Below are 19,120 nucleotides of genomic sequence, written 5' to 3'. Positions count from 1 at the left end.
GCGCTCTAACGCCATGGCATTAGAGCGCATAGCACCAGTGCCACAAGCTTGTTGCCACAAGCAACATAACCCCTTACCAGCTTAATACAAAACTGCAGTTTTGTATTAAGCTGGTAAGGGGTTATATTAAGGATGGCTCCAGCGCATCACCGAGCCATGATTTCAGGCCCTCCCAAACAATCCCAAAGATGGTGAAAAATGGTCTAACTCCACAGTGCTACACAGTTCCCAGTCTCGTAGCATATTTTCAACAAGTATTTTCTAGCATGTATGATGTGTTAATAAAAAAATCTCTGAATTTACTTAACCCAGACTTTAAGACTTAAAGTTACACATAATAAAGGGAGTGGCAGCGGGACTACATGTTCCATGGGTAAAACAACATGGAAAAAAACGAGCTAGAGCTAGAACATGTTACTGGCTTATGCACTCGGTGAGCAATTTTCATCTAATTGAGTGGGTGCCATCTTCGATTCTAGTATCCAGTTCTCATTAAACATCCATACCATAAAGCAGCATTGCTTTGGGACACTCTCATGGGTCGGCAATGACCTGGGACAAGGATAACATAACCAGAGTTTGACAGGTTCACCCACTCCTGCTTAACATGCAAATTAAGATCTGATCACAATCAGCCAGATTCAAGATAACAAAAAAACACTCAATACGAAGTGTAAATGTCATTGTCCAATTAATGTATCCAGATACAGATGGCATGTTCATCATATGCTATAATATATGAAAATGTAGTTTGTTGTTATTGTTGTTGTTGTTATTTTTTAAGAAATCTAACATGACACATCATTGCTGATGATATGTTATGCTTGTGCTGTAACATGTTGGATTCAGTCAGAAATGGATACAAATCATTCACTCAGAGGAGAAACCATCTGAATCCACATGTTATTCCAATGATCCTCGTAGTTCAGACAGGAACAAGCTCCACCAACAGTTACTCTCCAGAGAGCTGATCTTCGATGTCATCAAGAGACAAACCCTAGGAGGTGGTCGGCTGACAATAAATTACAGCTTGGCTTTGTGGACATACAGAGTCCTTCTGTAGAAGGTTAATGTCCACGTAAAAGCTTTATTTCATTTCAGTGCTGAGCAGAACTACTTTCTCCATAAAATCACCCCAGGTGCCATCATGCTGTGCAAAAGCACACCGCCAGTTCAGGATTTATCTCCTGATGACATTGTGTAGATTTTTAGCAGTGTTAGTGTGGTTTTCAGAGACGTGATCACAAATCTAGACTTAAACAAAAGAGGAATAAAATGTGAATTCAGCTTTAGGTTGGATTCCCTTTCAAAGTGAGCAACAACAACCGGAACCTTTTTACAGTAGATGCTACTTCTATTTCATCGCAATCATCCAGACAGGCATGATGATCTCAGGGAAGCCTTCCTGCCTCTTCACAGCCAGGATCTCCAGACCTGCCTTGGCGATGATAATCTTCATGATGTCCAGGTGACGGCTGATGCTGCTATCGATGGGGTCCAGCTTGCAGCCCTGCCGCGCCATATTGTCTTTTATTATAATGACACCATTTGGACGTAGACTCTTCTTACAGCGCATCAAGAAGTTCATCAGGTCCTTGTCTGTTAGGTGGCCTGACGATAAAGACAGATAAGGGATGAAGACCAAAAAAAACAACTAATCACAACTGAGATACCTGTTTCTGCAGGGATCTTTGTTTCTATTAGCTTTCCTACTGCTGTATGCCAACACTTGCATAGGTAGATGGAGTCAGCTGCTCTTGACATAAAAACAGGTTACATTGTACCATGCATTGGTTGACCTGGTGTAATCTGGTGGTAAAGACACAAACTCATGTAAAAATGCGAAAGATTATAGTTTTGTTTCTTTTACAAACAAGCAAACTAAGCCAGAAGTCCTTGCCCTCAGCTCTCCCTGGAGGATCCCGAGATTAACCCAGCCCTGATGGGACAGTATTATTTTGTGTTCTGTACTTCCACAGGGAGGCGTCCAGAAGATTCCCTGATAGAGAGCTAAACCTCTTTAACTCAGTTGTTCAGTGGAAGGTATACGCAGATATACGGGGTACACCCCCCTTGTTTTCTGGCTGTTTACAGTATACCCGGCCATCAGCCAAAAAAGTAATTTGAATATATAGGAGAGTATACCCGCTTCCTCCTTGGTAACCTACCACCCTACCTGGTAGCACACCCACCTCATCAACTGCCACTACACCACTACCTAAACTGCAGTGACAGTTGTACTCCAGGCTGCTTCTGTGTCTTCAAGTGCCCAATCCTGCCCCTAAGACTAAGCTTCGATACCTTACCAAGGAAACTTATTTTGCCTATTTTTATCCATGTTTTAATCTTATTTCTGACACTATTTGAAGCTCTTGACCAGAGGTGAGGGTTGAAACAATGATCAGCTGGTAAATTTTGAGATCCACTTTTCAGATCAGCTCCTTCTTCATTACAACTGTCTGTTGATCTAATGCTCCATCTTAGCCTCAATGATGAACAAGATCCTGATATACCTGAGCTTCTTCATTTGGGGTGGCAACTCAGTTCCAAACCTGGACTTTGGACAATCAGCAATGTCCAAAATATACCACAAAAAGCAATAACCCAAAAGTATAAAGTTGGCTGTTAACTACCAAGGTTCATCCAGGTAATGATGGAAGGATAAAGGGAAGAGGCCTAAAATATTCTGTCTCTGAGGAATCGTGCCTTTCAGGAAATTGGAAATCACTTCAAATAAAAGAAACCCCTGGAATTCTGATAACATTAGACAGTTCAATTCTTGAGCAATTCGCATCCAAGCCAATGAGCATTGTACTTTTTAAATGGTAAGTAATGAACAGAATATAAACTTACATGCCACCCACTGCATCCAGATGACGTCGTACTTGTTTTTTGGAGGTGTGAACTCTTGCAGGTTGTAGCAGTAGTAGGTCTCTATGCGATCGGCATCGTCGCCAAGGTACTCCTCGTGCGCATGGAGCAGGAAGTGCTCCATCATGTCCGCCATCTCCATTTTCTCAAATACAGGAAGGAGGACGCCTTTGGTCACACGACCGATCCCAGATCCACAGTCCAGAGCACAGTGTGTGCCAGCCTTACCAGGACCCTGTGGGTGAAAAACATGAACAACTGTCAAAATTCAACTTTATTTTGAGGAAAAAGTCAGTATAATTTCTCAACTGAAGATCATTTGCAAGGCATCCATAAAAAATAAGAGTTATGTTTCCGAGAAAACTAAATGTACATTTAAATGTCAGTTTCCCTGCTGCATGTTATTACCATATCTATAAGTCAGGGATCTAGACTTAATTTTTCTGTGTTGCCAGATGTCAGAGCTCTGTACCTCAAAAGAACCGACAGCACAAACAAGTCAACCTCAGTTCCTCAGGGCAACGAAACTATGAACTTTACCACAAGGGAACAAAAAGTCACCTCTCTTGAATCATGCTGCTTTTTCTTCCTTTTCATTTGGTATTCTGACCTCACTCCAACCCCTCCACATCAGGGGCCCCAGTGTGTGATTGTATGAAAGATGGGGCCCTGAGGAGCTCTGTGCTTGTTACAAGAGGCTTCCTGGTTTCTGTGAATTACTGCCATATTGCTCCGTATGTATGTAGCTCAGTTTAATCTGGATGTAGTCTAAATCTTTTCCTTCCCCAACTTGTGTTTAATGGAGATGTCAGGTTTAAACAGGAGCTGTTCACAGCCAGGGAGGAGGATGTGTAACTGAGCACACATTTGTGGAAGACTTGGCGGAAGAGAGAATACTTTGGTTTATTATTCAGGATTTTTGCATCCAAGTGACGAGTTAAATGTGAGTTTCTAGACATAAAATGCACATAAAGAAAACATTCAATCTGAAGCAAACATCTGTGACTTTACCTCAGAAATTCTAGACTTTTTCAGGAGCACGAATAGCAATTCATCAATCTAAAAAGACCACATTTACCACACCAGTGTAAGGCTTTATGAAATGCTTTATGAAAAGCTTTTGAACTTGATTATGTACATTTCAACAGATCATTGGGTTGGTATGCTCTGTCACATGACTGTGAGGTTTCATAACAAAAAAAAAAAGGTTTACTGTTTTTCAACCCAGCCCCTACTGTAATATAATGTTCTACAGACTTCTTCCAACACAGTCTCACAGAATACGTGAAATCGACACAGATTCTTAACAATACATGTTGGTGGGCATGAAATGTCGTGCACCAAAACAATGCCAATGCAAAGTCTATTATGAACTGACACAGGTTTGCTGTGAAGCGGTCGCAGTTGTCGCACAACAAAAGATCCTCACTGACTCTTCATTGGCATTGATTTTGTGTTGTCAGCACATCATTTTAACACATTTCATGTCCACCACCACATTTTGCTTTGTCAAGATGTCATATCCATTTCACATTTTTTTATAAGACCAGGCTGTAGCTATATTAATGCACAGCACAACTGTACCTATAGTAAATAAGTATCTAATATCCCTCTGTAGCAGAGTTGCTAGGTATATGATGATTATCCTATTTGAATTATGTTTTTTATAACCCTTTGTACAATCCCTCATTCTCAAACCACCATCTCAACAATGACACGCTTTTGTTTGGTTCAAGTTTGACATTACTGTCCTCAAATATTGTGTACAAAAATGTTTCTTGTGACTTCTTACACATGAGGATGCATTTTGTGTTGTATCTGTAGCCTGCATTTATGATGCAAACTCAGTTCTTCATGCACCGCAGTGTGAATTTAAATGAACTGTAGTTTGAAAGTGGATTATGGTAATCCTGCTGTCTTTGCATGATTATTTGGTTTCCAGCATCTGGCAGCGCTGCCTCTCCCTGGTTTAACATCAGTGCAGTGGCCTTAAAATAAAAGACATTATAACTCTTCTTATCTCATCTTTTAGAGAAGATAATACTTTTTTTTTTATCAAAGTAAAAGCATTAGCAGTCTAGTTTTTTTTTATCAGGTTTTACTGACTCTTTCCTGCATTTTTGTGAATTTGTTGTCTTGGCTTTATTAGTTTCATAAAATACTGTACCTGTCCTACAGCAAATATATCAACATTTCTAAAGTGGTGTGCTTTAAAGGAAATTCTTTAATAATAAAAAAGGACTACAGGTAAACTTCAAATCTTCCAGTGTTGTACTGATTTGAGTTCTATTTAAGATGGCCTTTGATTTGTGATTTGTTTTATCCTGTTAGGAGCTTAACATACTAGTCAATACATTGATAACTCAATCAACAGAAATAAGCTTTTGCTAATTGGTAACCTTAAGTCATTTACAAAGCAAATCATTTCTGATTCAGAATTCTCAAATGTTAGAATTTTGTGTTTTATATGATCAGTCATTTTTCTCTGCATTCTGACATTTTATAGGCTAATCAATTGATCCAGAATCATCATCAGATTATCAATGATAAAAACAATTGATAGTTGCAGCCTAATTGTGTCTGCAATGATAGCTCAGTGCATACAATGTGTTGTCATAAAGCACATCCTGTAACGTGTCTTGGTCTCATAACAGATAGAACTGAGTGCTGAGAATAGAAAACTGACATTTAACACATCAAATGTGCTGTACTGTATTAATCAGTAGCAGTGAGCAGCTGTATCACCTTAAGCTTTGTTAAATCAGGGCTTGTTGTGTTTACATTAGCACCAGTGGAAAAGTAGCCACTTAGCTGCCTGCAGTTCCTCTAAAGCATCCAATCTTAGCAGTTTATAATTAGAGCTCCTGTAAAACTGATCCTCTAAATAGCGCCGTCTCTGGGCCAAACCCATTCCCGTGAATTAGCACTTGGGCTCTACCAGCATCTAAAAAAACACTCTAGTCCACACTGACACTCACATGATCACACACAGACACGTGTGCACGCATACAGAAATGTTGAGACGTGAGGAAGAGGTTTTAAAAAGCAGAGAATGATACTTTAAAGGAAAGGCTTGACTTCTTGGGACATACGCTTTTTGATTTTCATGCAAAGAGTTGAGATGATATGATGATAGTTACTGTAGCTCTCATATCTGTACACAAAATATGAAGCAGTCAGCAGCAGGCTGACTTGGCTTAGCATAAAGAGTGGAAACAGGGGGAAACAGCTAGCCTGGTTTTGAAGAAAGGTAACATAATCCATCAGATACCAGGCAATTGGCACAGACTCCACAAAGTTACTGATTTGCACCAAAATTTAGTCCAGTACATAACAGCCAATAAAACTACAAATTGTTTTTGTGCGGTTTCTGTGCAAATTTAATAAAAAATGTAATATGTTAATTAGTGAGCTTTAGAGGTTTTTGGGAGGCAGATGTTGTCATCTTTGGATGGACCCAGGCAAGCTAATTCCCCATGTTTCCAGTCTTGGTGCAAAGTGAAGTTATCTGGCTGCCAGTAACTTTAAACTAAGTGCATAGACATGAGAATGTTATAAATCTTATCATCTAACTCTCAGCAAGAAAGTGGAGAAGCTTATTTCCTTAACTTCTCCTTTAAGATGCATCCCCTTCGATAAATTCTAGCCGATATTGTAGTTAATGAAACTACAGATATTTCTCAGCAGAGAAGACTAAGAAATATATCCTCCTCCACTGTGAACAAATGAGTTCTTGTAAAAACTGACCATAGTACAAAGTGATTAACAGCTGTTGGCTCAGCTTATTCTGTCGGGGTGTTTATGAGGCTGACATCAAGTCTGAGCTACTATTAGAAACTGCACCTCCTCCTACATAAAACAAGGTGGAATTCTTTTTATGTAGTCAGGAAAATGAATTCCTCACCCAGAATAGATTGTAACATGAGTATTCAGAGATAGCTACAACACTGTAAATCTATATGCTAGTGAAAAGCTGTCAGAAGCTACAGTATGTACAGTGTAAATGATAGAGAGAGACATCTCAAATCTTACTGTCAGTTTCCCTGGTGGACTGTACTGTAAATAGTAGTTATCTAGAGGTAACTCCTCTTCTATGAGTTTGTCTACCCTCTTGAGGCTGAGAAAGCACCTGAGAAAGTTTCTGTGCTCACCACCTGACCTGGGGGTCAGCCAGGGGTCAACTTGTAGCTAGAGAACTACTCGTAGAAATGCCAACATATCCAGGTAAATACTATTTCTATTTCATATGTGCTCTGCCCTCTAAATATCTCTCTCTTCTGGGGAGGACAGGCCCTTCCAGAGGTGCCTGTGCTCCACCTGAGTGGGGCACATGGAACTGCCACAGTTAATGGTGAATGGCTGGGACATGCAGAAGAGTGTGTCTTTTGTTGTCTGCACCTCCAATACCTCCAGTGGTGTTAGCTCATTCTCTCATGGATGAGACTGTCCAGGGATACTGCCAGGAGGGCTATGTTGCTCACAGGTGTCACTTCCTGGGCAGCACTGTGTAGCACATATCAAAAAGGCCAGCTGTTACCCTGTCCATGTCAGATGGAAGCAATGGCCAACTTGACCTGGTCAGAGGAACCAACTGGGTGTGCGTAATCGAAGATGGGTACCATCTTGGGTAGAGCCACACTTGGCATGACCTAGCATGTGGCTGGGCACGGAGGCTTATGATAAAATCTATGGCCTGGGCCATGGAGGGGGCCTGGAGAGACAGAGGGAGCTCCAGCCTCTCAGTGGCCAAGGCAAATAGACAGGCCAGGCCATCAAAGGGATAATGGTGATTGGTAGAGTCGTCATCTTTAGAGAGGAAGGCCAGGCCTTTCTCCTTATAGACCCAACAGTTGTTTTCCTCATTCTATTCCTCCTCCTGGGGTAGAGCAAGGCAGGCGGTGCAGGAGTCAGCCTCAGCCTGATGCCGCCAACTCATGCACAGGATGCAGGAACCATGGGGGTCCAGTAAAAGCAAGCTGAGGTAGAGGCGGCACAAGACTTTTGTGGAGAAGACACAATGCTAATGATGGCTCCTGCGACACCAAATGGTGAGACCGAGCTCATGTTAGTCCAGTTCTGTGGCTGAGTAAAAAAGGGAGATGTGCAATGCATGCACTTTATAGGGAGCAGGTGCAGTGTATGTGCTACCCCCTGATTGGGCAGTGAGTATAGAAAATCTTTTCTCAGGTGTCACAGTGCAGCCGGCTACTTTTACTCAAGAACAAGCTCTTAGTACTTCTTCAACCGCTGTAAGAATTTGAGTTGGAATCTTGTTACTCACCACAAACCGCTTCAGAAACTGCCGAGAACCCTCTAGATCGATGTTGCATATCTCCACAAAATCTCCCAGCATGCCCTCCTCTGAGGCAGGGACGTCCTCATAGAACTTCTGAGCTCTGTAGTAAAACTGTTTCTCTCCTTTGATGTACTCACAGGTGACTGGAAACAGCTTCACTGTTAGGACACATGGATGCACATAAAGAGAACATCATTTTCATACTTGTAGTCTTCAGACCCAACCAATGCTGACCCAGGTGACATCACTTGAGGAGTCATTTATCAGAGTTGCATAGCTCCCTCTGGAGACACTAAAGGCTTTACACATTTTACACGTTTCCTTTTAAGTAAGGCTAGGTTACTCTTTAACTTGTACTCCAACTATTTAGACTTCCATAAAATCCAAGCCCAAGCTGAGATAACCCCTCATGACATCATCAACAAATAAAACAAATTAAAAGTCCCTGGGCCTTAGATTTTTAGTTGACTGGTTCTGATAATGTGTCTTTAGGCAGAAATCTTGGTGGTGAGGTGGTGTGACTACATAGTGAGTCAGTTCAAAGATGCAAGTGGACGCTCACATCGATTCACCATGGACAGAAGTAAACTTCAGCAGAGGTGCATCCAAGCCTGTTTCATCTGGAGCTAATACTTATATAGTGAGCTTAGCTTGAGGATTTGTGACCTTTTTTATATAACATAGGAAGATAATAACATCTAACATCTGTACAGTGGGTACATTGGTTGTTTGGGGCAAATTAACACCAACTGCAAAAATCTGACAGTCAAACCTGTGCAAACAATCACTTAGCATCAGTCCGAATTAATATTTTGAGGCTTACCAGTAATGGGAATACAAATGCAAGATCAAGGGCTATTAAAATCAATAAGATTCATCCTCTGGGAAATGAACATATTTTTGGTGTAAAAGTGCATATTGTGGCATGATGGTGGTGCTGATGAAGATGTCCTTTGACCCCTATGCTGCCAAAATACATGATTTATGGAAAACATTAAAATCCAAAGCATATTCCATAGTAATCTGACCAGCAGATATTTTAGTGTGGACCAGACACAGACTGACTATCATTCATCACCATCACAACTCAATAAAAACTACCAAATTCAATGTTAGTAATTGTAATTTTACACACCTAGTCTAACAACAGATACAACATGACACTAGACTGCTCTGTATGGAGCGGAACACAGTTCACTATCTCAAAGGAAATGTAGAATGATAATTTGATTACCAGAAGACTATAAATAAGAACATGCTGCGCTACTCTTACACCCTGCTCAGCTGTTACATGCTATAAAATAACAAGTAGGTTGATTCATCTCCAGTGTTGTGCATTCAATTTCACATGCTTTTTAGGTTACCAATTTGCAGCAAGTTAATATTTCTGTAGAACTATGAACCTCAAAGGACCCCTCTATTGCCAGGACCACAACAGTTCCAAGTCATAATAGACATTGTTTTGAAAGTTTTCAGTTATGTGTTGTAGTACAACACTCTTGCTTCCTAATATGATGCCAATGTCATACTGTGACATTAAGAACCTTAACAGCTGGTTTCTTAAACTATCCCAACCTTTCACTGGCTCAGTTCTTCTGAGCTGAAATAAATCCTACAGAATGAACGCAACATTTCCAAAGGCTTAGATGACACGTTCTTGGCGTAGATGAGGTAGAGGTGGGAGGTGAGGGTCATAGGGGGAAGTCTGTCCACTTGTCAAGGACGTCCAGTGGCAGAATTCATAACACCACAGCGAAACATTGAGAGGGGGGATTTATTTACAGTTGGACTCCCTCCTCTATGCTAGAAACATCGGGACAAGGCAGGGAGCCATAAAAGGGACTAAATCGTTCAGCACCTGGAAGTCACACTAAAAACAAGGTGTAGAAACAGACAGTTCAAGCTGTGTGACTTTCCTGGCAAGTGCACCACCTGATTATCAAATGTTTAAGGATCTTGCCCTGGCATCAGATATGATTGGAGCATCTAAAGCTGGCAGTTACATGTTATGTGACCCCTCAGGAAGGCTTACAGATGAAGGGTAATTATAGAAGCATCAAGCAAGACCAAGACAGGGGGGAAGACAGCGTGACGACATACATATCTGCCAAGAAAGTGTCAATCCAGTGCCACCATGTTCTTCTTTCTCACACCTTCAAAGTGGACCAGCTCATTAGAAGTTGAGGATTAAAGATTAATTAAGATTTTAATTTAATTTAATTTTTTATTAAGATTAATGTTTATTTCCAATGAGTTAAATATAGTGTAAAGTATGTTTATTTTAGGTTAACTCCTTTGGCTTGACATTTTCTGTATTAAGACATAAAAAATGACAAAATATACATTTCACTCTGTCATCTAAAGCTTGCACGGCTGTTTGTAAATTATCCAACCACAGCCCCCTGACTGTCATGTATCTCACTGACTGACATGAGTTAGAGCTTTCATACTTGGCATGCCATGCCATTAATGGTCTTTGCATCAAGTTATTGGTAAGAAAGTAAGGTGTCTTTGAGCCAGAATGGCCAATAGGTCATTAGCCTGCACACCCTGCAGAGGATTAGGATAGTTTGGGCCCCAAAAGAAGAATTAAATGACTGAAACTTCCATGTAGTCGATGTCCACACAGTGTCCATCCAACTCTGATGCTGAATGTGTTTTCTACTCCAGAAAAATGCAGGTGACCCTCGATCATTATTGAACTACAATTCTGCAACTGGGCTCTAAATATTGAGTTAGTGAGTTTTTCATTGTGCCATATGCAGTCTGCTTAGTGGTTAGATTGAATAGGATTAAATTGTAATTTGTCTGTCCATAGTAGGATCAGCTGATATTTCCTGATCCAGTTCCATAAGGGCTTACTCCTACACTAACCTTCTATTTCTGCTGTGAAGTCTGAAGAATAGCTTTGCTTAAGCAACATTTCCAGGGTGTTATAGGTATTATTGTGCACTTGACACTGAAACAGGACCCTGTTCCTGTTGAAATCTGCATATATTTTTATTCCAGTTTCTTGACCGATGATGCTGATTTCTTCTATTCTTATTGAACTGTTGCTCAGAGGGATCTTTGTCTCTTTGTGCCCTTTCACTTGTCAGTCTGGTTGAACCATTGTGTTTTGTTCTCCATATACAAAACAAACCCTTTATACAAAGTCCCATGTATTTGTAAATAGGACTTTCTACAACCTGAAAGCATCAAAGACCATTCAAACAAATAGAGTAGCGCCTAATCAAACCTTTGCGGCAGAAGAATTTTCATTGGTAGTATATGAAGTCTCAGTCACTGACCAGCCTATGTTACAATCAGGGCTGTCAAACTATTTATTTTTCTAACTGCAGTTAATCACATTTTCAATTATATGTTTGAAATTCCATTATTTTTGAAGTTCATAACAAGGTAAAGCAGTTCTTACAAGAGTGTCTTGATTAGGAATCAAATGAATGCAAAGAAATTTACTTTATGATCTTGACTTATAGATTTATTCCTTTCAAATCAGTGCTGCACTGCTACAACAGTGTGGTGTTGAAACCATAACTTAGAGGTAGGAGACAACTTCAAAGTACTTATCCTGTGAAATACAGTGTTTGTTTGTTTTCTTTTTAGAAAGGATCACACTGGCACTGTCTGTGCCACTTGTTGTCACCTTTCTTACAATGTCCCATTGCTCTGCAACTGTGGAGAAGTGCTGGGCACATGTTTCTGCATACTCTCATTCCTCTGTATGTTGAACCATTCAAGCAAAGGAGTGCAATGTACAATCAGTGTCAATATGGTGGTTACTCCGAGATCATTTTGATCACTCAGTGACGTCCAGTAATCCAAGGTAAATGCAACAGTATTTGGACTTCCAAGAGTTCCAGTTTAGCTGCTTTCTCTGATTCCTACAGGTCCTGTATGTGTGAAACTATTGTTCTCCATGACAGTCAGGCATAGGACTGAGTTGAAGCAGAGGGAAACAGCCAACCTGACTCTGCCTATCAGCACCTCTAAATAATGAACATGTTGTATCTTGTTTATATAACTTGTGCAGAAACAGAAATGTGAAAACAACAATTTGTGGTTTCTGTGGGAGTTATATACTAGAACTGTTTCTTGAAAAACAACAGTTGCTGCAGTGACTGTGTACACCTTCCTACAGTTTTCCTGTCATCACAGTAAGATTGCCAGCTTTGGTAACACCTAGCCTGCACAGAAACCATTATCTGTGCTCACTGACCATATCAGACAGTGCTATAGCAGGATAGCTGCACAGAAGTGCTAGGCAGAATATTAACAATCAATTAAGAGTTTTAGCATTTTAATATTGCCTACAATTAAAAACTGTGGTTTTTACATTTGCTTATTTGTTTGTTTGTTTGAATGAGCTTAAGTGGTGTTGGTAGACAACAAATATAATCAGGCTAGCTGTTTCCCCTTGGAACTAATCCCAATTACAATCATGTATATTTACATTTTAAAGATATGTTGTATCTCTGCATGCACCATAAAACCTTTTCACAGCTTTCTATGTGTGTGTGTCTGCAAGATGTAGTATTTAAAAATACCTTTTAAATGTATTATAATGTAAGATGATATTTGATTTGTAGCAGGCCAGATCAGAGTATTGGTTGGCTATTCCAGTGAACCTCAATGCCTCTAATCATTCCCTGTATTTGTGTTTGTTTTATCCCATTTAGTTTTAAATCTGTACACATAACACATTGCATTACTGCTGACTACCATGTCCACCATGTTTTTTTCTTGTTTTAGATTTTTCAAAAGTATTTTCCAAACTTCCAGGTAGCCATTGTTTTATATTCATTTTACTGTGATATGTAAATCAGCTTCAAAATATTTTTTCTCAATCATTGAGGCATTTTGTAGCATGTGCACTTTCAAGTGCATAACCTCGTGATGAATATGTGTGACTCTAACTTAACTTATAAAGAACATGATGTTTGCTGAGCTGCAAGTTTAAAGCCTCTATGAGTTAATTTTCATAAATAGAAACTGATGAAAAGCCTTTGGAAAGAAATCATAGATTTGTACTGAACCAAAACATGCAAACCCCCCGGCATGCTTCCCCAGCTTTGCCCAGTCCTTAATGGTCAAGGGTCAAGTATAGATTGTAAATCGTGACCTCTTGACTGTGAAGCTGGTGTGAGGTTGGGCCTTTGTGTGGCCCTTCTTCTTACCCACAGGAATCTTCTCCATTAGGTACAGGTAGCTGGCGAAGAACTCACTCCGCAGTGAGTGGTGCAGGTGGAAGGACATGCTGTGGCGACACATGGTGTCATCCGTCTCTTTCCAGCGATCCCTAAACGCCTGGTGAGCAGCCTTGTACTCTACATTTGGTGATGATGAGCTGCCATCATCATCATCTTCACGTGAAATCTCTTCCTCAATCTCCATTATTGCTGTATGTGGCCTTGTAGCACCTCACAAAACAGTGCTGTTATCCAGGAGTTTGACTGAACGATGGTGGAGGAGAGTAACACTCTGTGTGTTACGGTGCCTCTTTGGGACACTGTTACTCCAGCTGCTGCTATATCTGTTTAGCTGAGTGGTCAACACATCTCTGCCAGCGTTCGAGTGATCGTCAGAGATCTTTTTCACGGGGCGGGTCTTAGAACGCCCAGCCAGATCTACAGATCACCTGCTAGGGACACTGACTCTGGAGGAGTGAGGGAGGGGGGCTGGGGTCTGCTGTCTCAGGACGAACAGAGGCGACTGAATTTCAGGCTGCAAATTCCAGCAGCACATGAGAGTCCATATGTCCGACCTCAAGGCCTTACTGTCATATAATGTGGTCCTAAAATTAGTCGCGTCTTCTCGTGTTTGTATACATGGCTCCTGTTTTGTACTGACACAGCTTCTCAGACACCAGAGAACAAAGAGTACAATTAAAGCTCCAAGTCATCTTCTTATTCTCTTGGTAAATGAACACTAAGTCTGCAAGATAATCTTTTGGTCATTTGGGTCACACACAATAATTAATCTCAAATTGCAGTTAAAAAGTAAGCCAAAATATATTTCTGAAAACATTCATGGTAAGAAATTGGCAACACAGTAGCATAATCTTGGCTTATATGAAATCAGCACTGCTGAGTTGTACCATCTGATCTCAATCCTTTTAACCTTTTTTTACAATCCAGGAAATAATATGGTGCTGTCTTCATAGTGCACTAAGATATGTTTCTTAAGACACTTTAGGTAAGAAATAGACAGTACAGTAACAGGATCTTTTTATTTGATCAGCACTGCCTAGTATTACCATTTTATCAAAGTTTGGTTTGAGTGTGAGAGAGCGAAAGAGAGGGACGGGTCTCTGTATCGATTTGCTTGTATGCCCTTTGTGTCCGTGTTGGCCGGCACACCAAAATCAAGGAGGGTAAAAAGAGGAGAAGTCACGGCATCATATCATGTCATAGCACTGGGGTACACATGCAGTGAAATCTGGTCCGAACTCCCTGAAAGGCTAGACAGCTGGTGCATTGTCATAGAGCATGGGGGATGATTGATTCATTCCTGCAGTCAGGAGTCAGCCTTGGGTCAGAATGTTTTTGTATGAAATAAAGAGATATGGGTGAGAATTACAATTCTGTAATTATTGAAGAAGTCTGTAATAAAAGATCATAAACAAGTAATTTCTATATGCAAATGTTGTATTATATTGTATTCTTTCTTTCGTTTTGAAAGTCAAAAGTCAAGTCCAAGTCCAGCTGCATTTTTAAACAGGGTAATAGTTGGCGTGGAAAGAAATGACATACAAATTTAGAGTTAAAAATTTGTATTTAAATGCAAAATTATCAGTTGTGCCTCGCCGTTATTCCTCTGACAAAATATAGGTATGTGTAATTTCTGAACTTAATGTTTTACGTGTTGCTGCAGAGTCTTTACATCTTACTGTTCTGATGAATTATATGTTGTCTGTCTGCTGGTCTAAAGTGACAAACCCACCTTTTCCCTTTTCTTGTTTGTATAATGTGATTGGCTGCTGTCAGAAGTCACAAGTCACAAGTCCATGTGAAGTCTCAAGTTATTTGGTGTTAAAGTCAAGGTTGAATTGCGAGTCTATTTTATTGTGTCAAATTCAGTCATCATATATATCATGCTCCACTTCCAATGCAATGATGATACATGGGAAGAAAAACGGTGCCACTTTGTGGTACTTTTAATTTTGGTAATGCATCTCAGTGACAGTAAACATTCACTCTTAATTGTTGCTGATTCTGATTAGTGTCAGCCTGTGGGGGTTGAACTTCCACCTGACTGCCTCAGTTATGTCATCTCTACACTCCTGAGCCTCAACAGCTAAATGTGTCACTCTTACTGACCTTTTTAGGTTGACACCTTGGAATTTGATCTCAGGATGAGGTGCAGTATTTGAAGTGGTTTAAGTGGCTGTTAGTTAGGACAACTTTGCAAATGGCGTATTTAAATCAAGATAGCTGCAGGCGTCTGTTTGGTAGAGTAGGAAAGGCTGTCTGAAACTGCATGCAAGTCTTTAACCGTCAAACACAAACAAACAGGTGTCCTTGTAGCACCAGCAATCATTCATTCAGTCACCAGGGAATACCATAGCCTATATTTTTGACCCCTACCACAAATAATATTTCAATATGCCCATCACGAGCCACAGGCTAGATTTAGTGCAGTGACATCAGCTGCTACTGGTGCTGAGAGCAGCAGATACGTGGAGAGCACATCTACCAAGTTACAGTATTGATTACACCAACTGGCCATTTGCTTATTTCTTGCTTATAACTTTAATGAAGACACACGGCTGGTGTGGAGTTCACATGGGAAATTGATCAGGTTTATAGAATTTTAAAATTCACATAAAAAAATCCTTCCCTGAAAGAAAGTTGTCTTGTTATTAAGTCTCAAAAGTTTAATTAAAACAAGACAAACACATCTGCAAGCAAGTGCAAAACAAACACAAAAAAATAGTTTTATGAATTTTCGATAATTTAGGGGTTATTTCTGTTTAATGTGGTGTAATGATCTGCCTTATTCTGTCTTCATTCAAGATACTAATACTCATCTCTAGTAAATTGTTTTTTAAGGAAACAAAACTTTAAGGACTCAATAATGGGCTGGACTTTAAAAATTGCTTGATAATTAAACAAACACTCTTTTCTTTGTTAATGTATCAATAAGTAAAACCTAAAGTGGAAATGAATAAAAATAACAATAGCGTATTTTAGATGAGACTTACTGTTATTGATGATGAGCTTTAATTGATGAACAAAAGTCAAAGACATTTGAACTTTGAAGAGAATCCACTTGTTGGACTGAAGGTTCATGCAGAAAGTATAAATAGTCAAAAGGGAGCTAAAACCAGTATCAGGTTCCCTAACAAGCAGTGAAAAATCCCCAAGTTCACAGAACCTTTTTAACCTTATGTAACTCAGAGTTATCTAACCCCAACTCAACCTGGTGGTCTCTTACTACTATTACTTACATCCGGCATCCAGACCATCCATCATAACTGCAGACACAGCCCTGCATTATTCTTTTAATGACACTGAGGGAGAATGTCTATATTTTGACAGGAATATTAGTTGCACATTGAGGATTTTAAAAAGTGAGTGTATGTTTGATAACTGAAACATCTAGTTTTGAATATTTCATTCTCATTAACATTGCAGATTGACATCTTTGTCTGTTGCCCAGCTGCTTGTATTCATTGCCCACCATTGGCAAAATAACAACCCAATCACGAGAAATTTGTACATTTCTGCAAACCATGGATGCATTACATTTGCACAACATTAAGTAACAGATATGTTGAAACTTTACGTTGAAACTTAACATTTCAGCAATGCTGTGTTTTGGCTTAAAATACCTGGTTTTAGGGGCACAATCCCCACTGGAAAAGTATCAATGTCTTAATAAAAAACAACTGCTTGTCAAGCAACTATCACAACTGAAAATCAACACATCCACATTTGGTGCCTAAAGAGTTGCTGCAAACAAAGAAATGACTCACTAAATCACAATCAGTTTTGTTGCTTGTTGGTCTGGAGCAGTGCTCTGCAGCATGGCAGGTGTCTTGCCTAGGTGAAATGCCATCCACCACCCCCTCCACCTGCCAATGACAAAATCAGCTCCTATACTGTGTCGCTTTAGAGAGGTTGATATGTATGAAACATGCAAGTGTAATGTATTCATGGTTTGTATAATGGTATAATGCCAATACTGACTTCTGGGGACTGGCTTAAAATAAATGTGGAGGTATTGCTTCAGAAATTTGGTCCGCACTAACAGGTACTACTACCTACTGCAAGAGTTTTACTTACTCAGCGAAATATGTTCACATCAACCATGGGTTGGCTCAAAGTTTCATAAAGTTGTTCATGGTTCCCAGATTATGTGTCCTAATGGCTTTATACCATGATTTTTCCACTATCACAGTAAATAAACAACTATTGGATGGATTGTCATGAGATTTTTTGCACACATTCATGTTTCCCTTAGGATGAATTGGACTAACTTTATGATCCCCTGACTTTTCACCTAGCGCCATCGTCACGTCAGCATGTAATGTTTCCATTACTCTGGTTAATCAGATACCTGCAGAACTAATAAGAGTAACTAATGATGGTGTCAGCTGTACTGTGGGCTGTCTGTACTCGTGTATGTAGGGATTTGAAACACCATCCTCAAGAGAGGAAACATTTACAAAAAAGAAATATAACAACAATTTTTGTTGACCAGTCAACATTTTTTCAAAGGCTGTTGAGTGGAGTTAAACTCGGGAAAGGAATCATAAACTCTAAAGTTACAACCCTGCGGCTGCTGTTCAGCTTATAGCAGCCAGTAGTGGAGGAAGTATTCAGATCCTTTACTTCAGTAAAAGTACTGTACAACAGGGTTGGCAATTGATTTTTTGGTTCACCATTCCAAAATCTACCAGCAACTCAATAGATTACCATTGTTTCTTTGGCTCATGAGTGAGACAAATCTAGCAGCCACTTGCATATTTTACCAGTATTTGGCTTATTTTCAATCTTGGAATACAACAGTGTAAAAATACTCTGCTACAGGTAAAAGTTCTGTATTGAAAATTACTTTGTAAAAGTCTGTAAATATGATCAAGAAAATGTACTTTAAGTATTAAATCTAGCAAAATTGCCCTCTGTGGCTGTTGTAGCCTACTATTATATGATTATGCTACTATTACTCACGCATTAATGTAAAAGCAGGATTTTACTGTTGTAGTTGGTTAAGGTGGAGCTCATTTGGAACTATAACTAATGATTATTTTCATTTTGGATATATCTGCTGATGATTTCCTACATTAATCAATTGATGTTTGTAAAAAAAAAAAAGTAAAAACAGTGAGAAATGCCATCACAATGACCCTGAGCCCAAAGTGACACCTTCACAGTGTTTGTTTTGTCCAAACCTCAACATTATTACTAATAGGCTACATTAAAATTACTTACATTATGAAAAGGAAAGGTAGCAAATCTTCACATCTGTAAAAAACCTAAACTAGATTATAATTCATTTGAAAGCCTCGTTCTTAGTCTTTTACATCCGACCTGGAAAACCTCGCAGCCACTTTTATTTGTTATAGTGTACCGTGCTCCTGGCCTGTATTCTGAATTTGTATCTGAATTCACAGAGTTTTTATCCAGTCTAGCTCTTAAATCAGATAAAGTTATTATTGCAGGCGATTTTAACATTCATGTCGACGTTGATAATGACTCCCTGGCTACCGCGTTTATCTCATTATTAGACTCCATTGGCTTCAGTCAGGGTGTACATGAACCCACTCACTGTTTTAACCATACCCTCGATCTAGTTCTGACGTATGGAATTGAAATTGATAACCTAAAAGTCTTTCCATAGAATCCCTCGCTATCGGATCATTATTTGATTACTTTTGATTTCTTTTTACTCGATTACACACCACTCAGCAACAGTTACTATACTAGATGTTTATCAGATAGTGCTGTC

At 39.6% G+C, this 19,120-nt stretch overlaps 1 protein-coding gene across 1 annotated transcript; it reads right to left on the bottom strand.

The window, feature by feature from the left end:
* Positions 1–34: 34 nt before the first annotated feature.
* ntmt2 (N-terminal Xaa-Pro-Lys N-methyltransferase) lies at positions 35–13,726 on the bottom strand. The gene is made up of 4 exons (XM_050054997.1): positions 13,345–13,726; positions 8,153–8,325; positions 2,854–3,106; positions 35–1,611 (listed from the first exon to the last, which is right to left on the bottom strand). Exons 1-4 carry the CDS (start codon positions 13,559–13,561, stop codon positions 1,355–1,357), a joined length of 900 nt encoding a protein of 299 aa, XP_049910954.1. The 5' UTR covers positions 13,562–13,726; the 3' UTR covers positions 35–1,354.
* Between the last annotated feature and the right edge of the window lie 5,394 nt (positions 13,727–19,120).

This window comes from Epinephelus moara, chromosome 10 (genome assembly GCF_006386435.1).
Source record: "Epinephelus moara isolate mb chromosome 10, YSFRI_EMoa_1.0, whole genome shotgun sequence".
In the NCBI taxonomy this organism is placed as follows: Eukaryota; Metazoa; Chordata; class Actinopteri; order Perciformes; family Serranidae; genus Epinephelus; species Epinephelus moara.
This window is presented reverse-complemented; position numbering and strand designations above follow the sequence as displayed.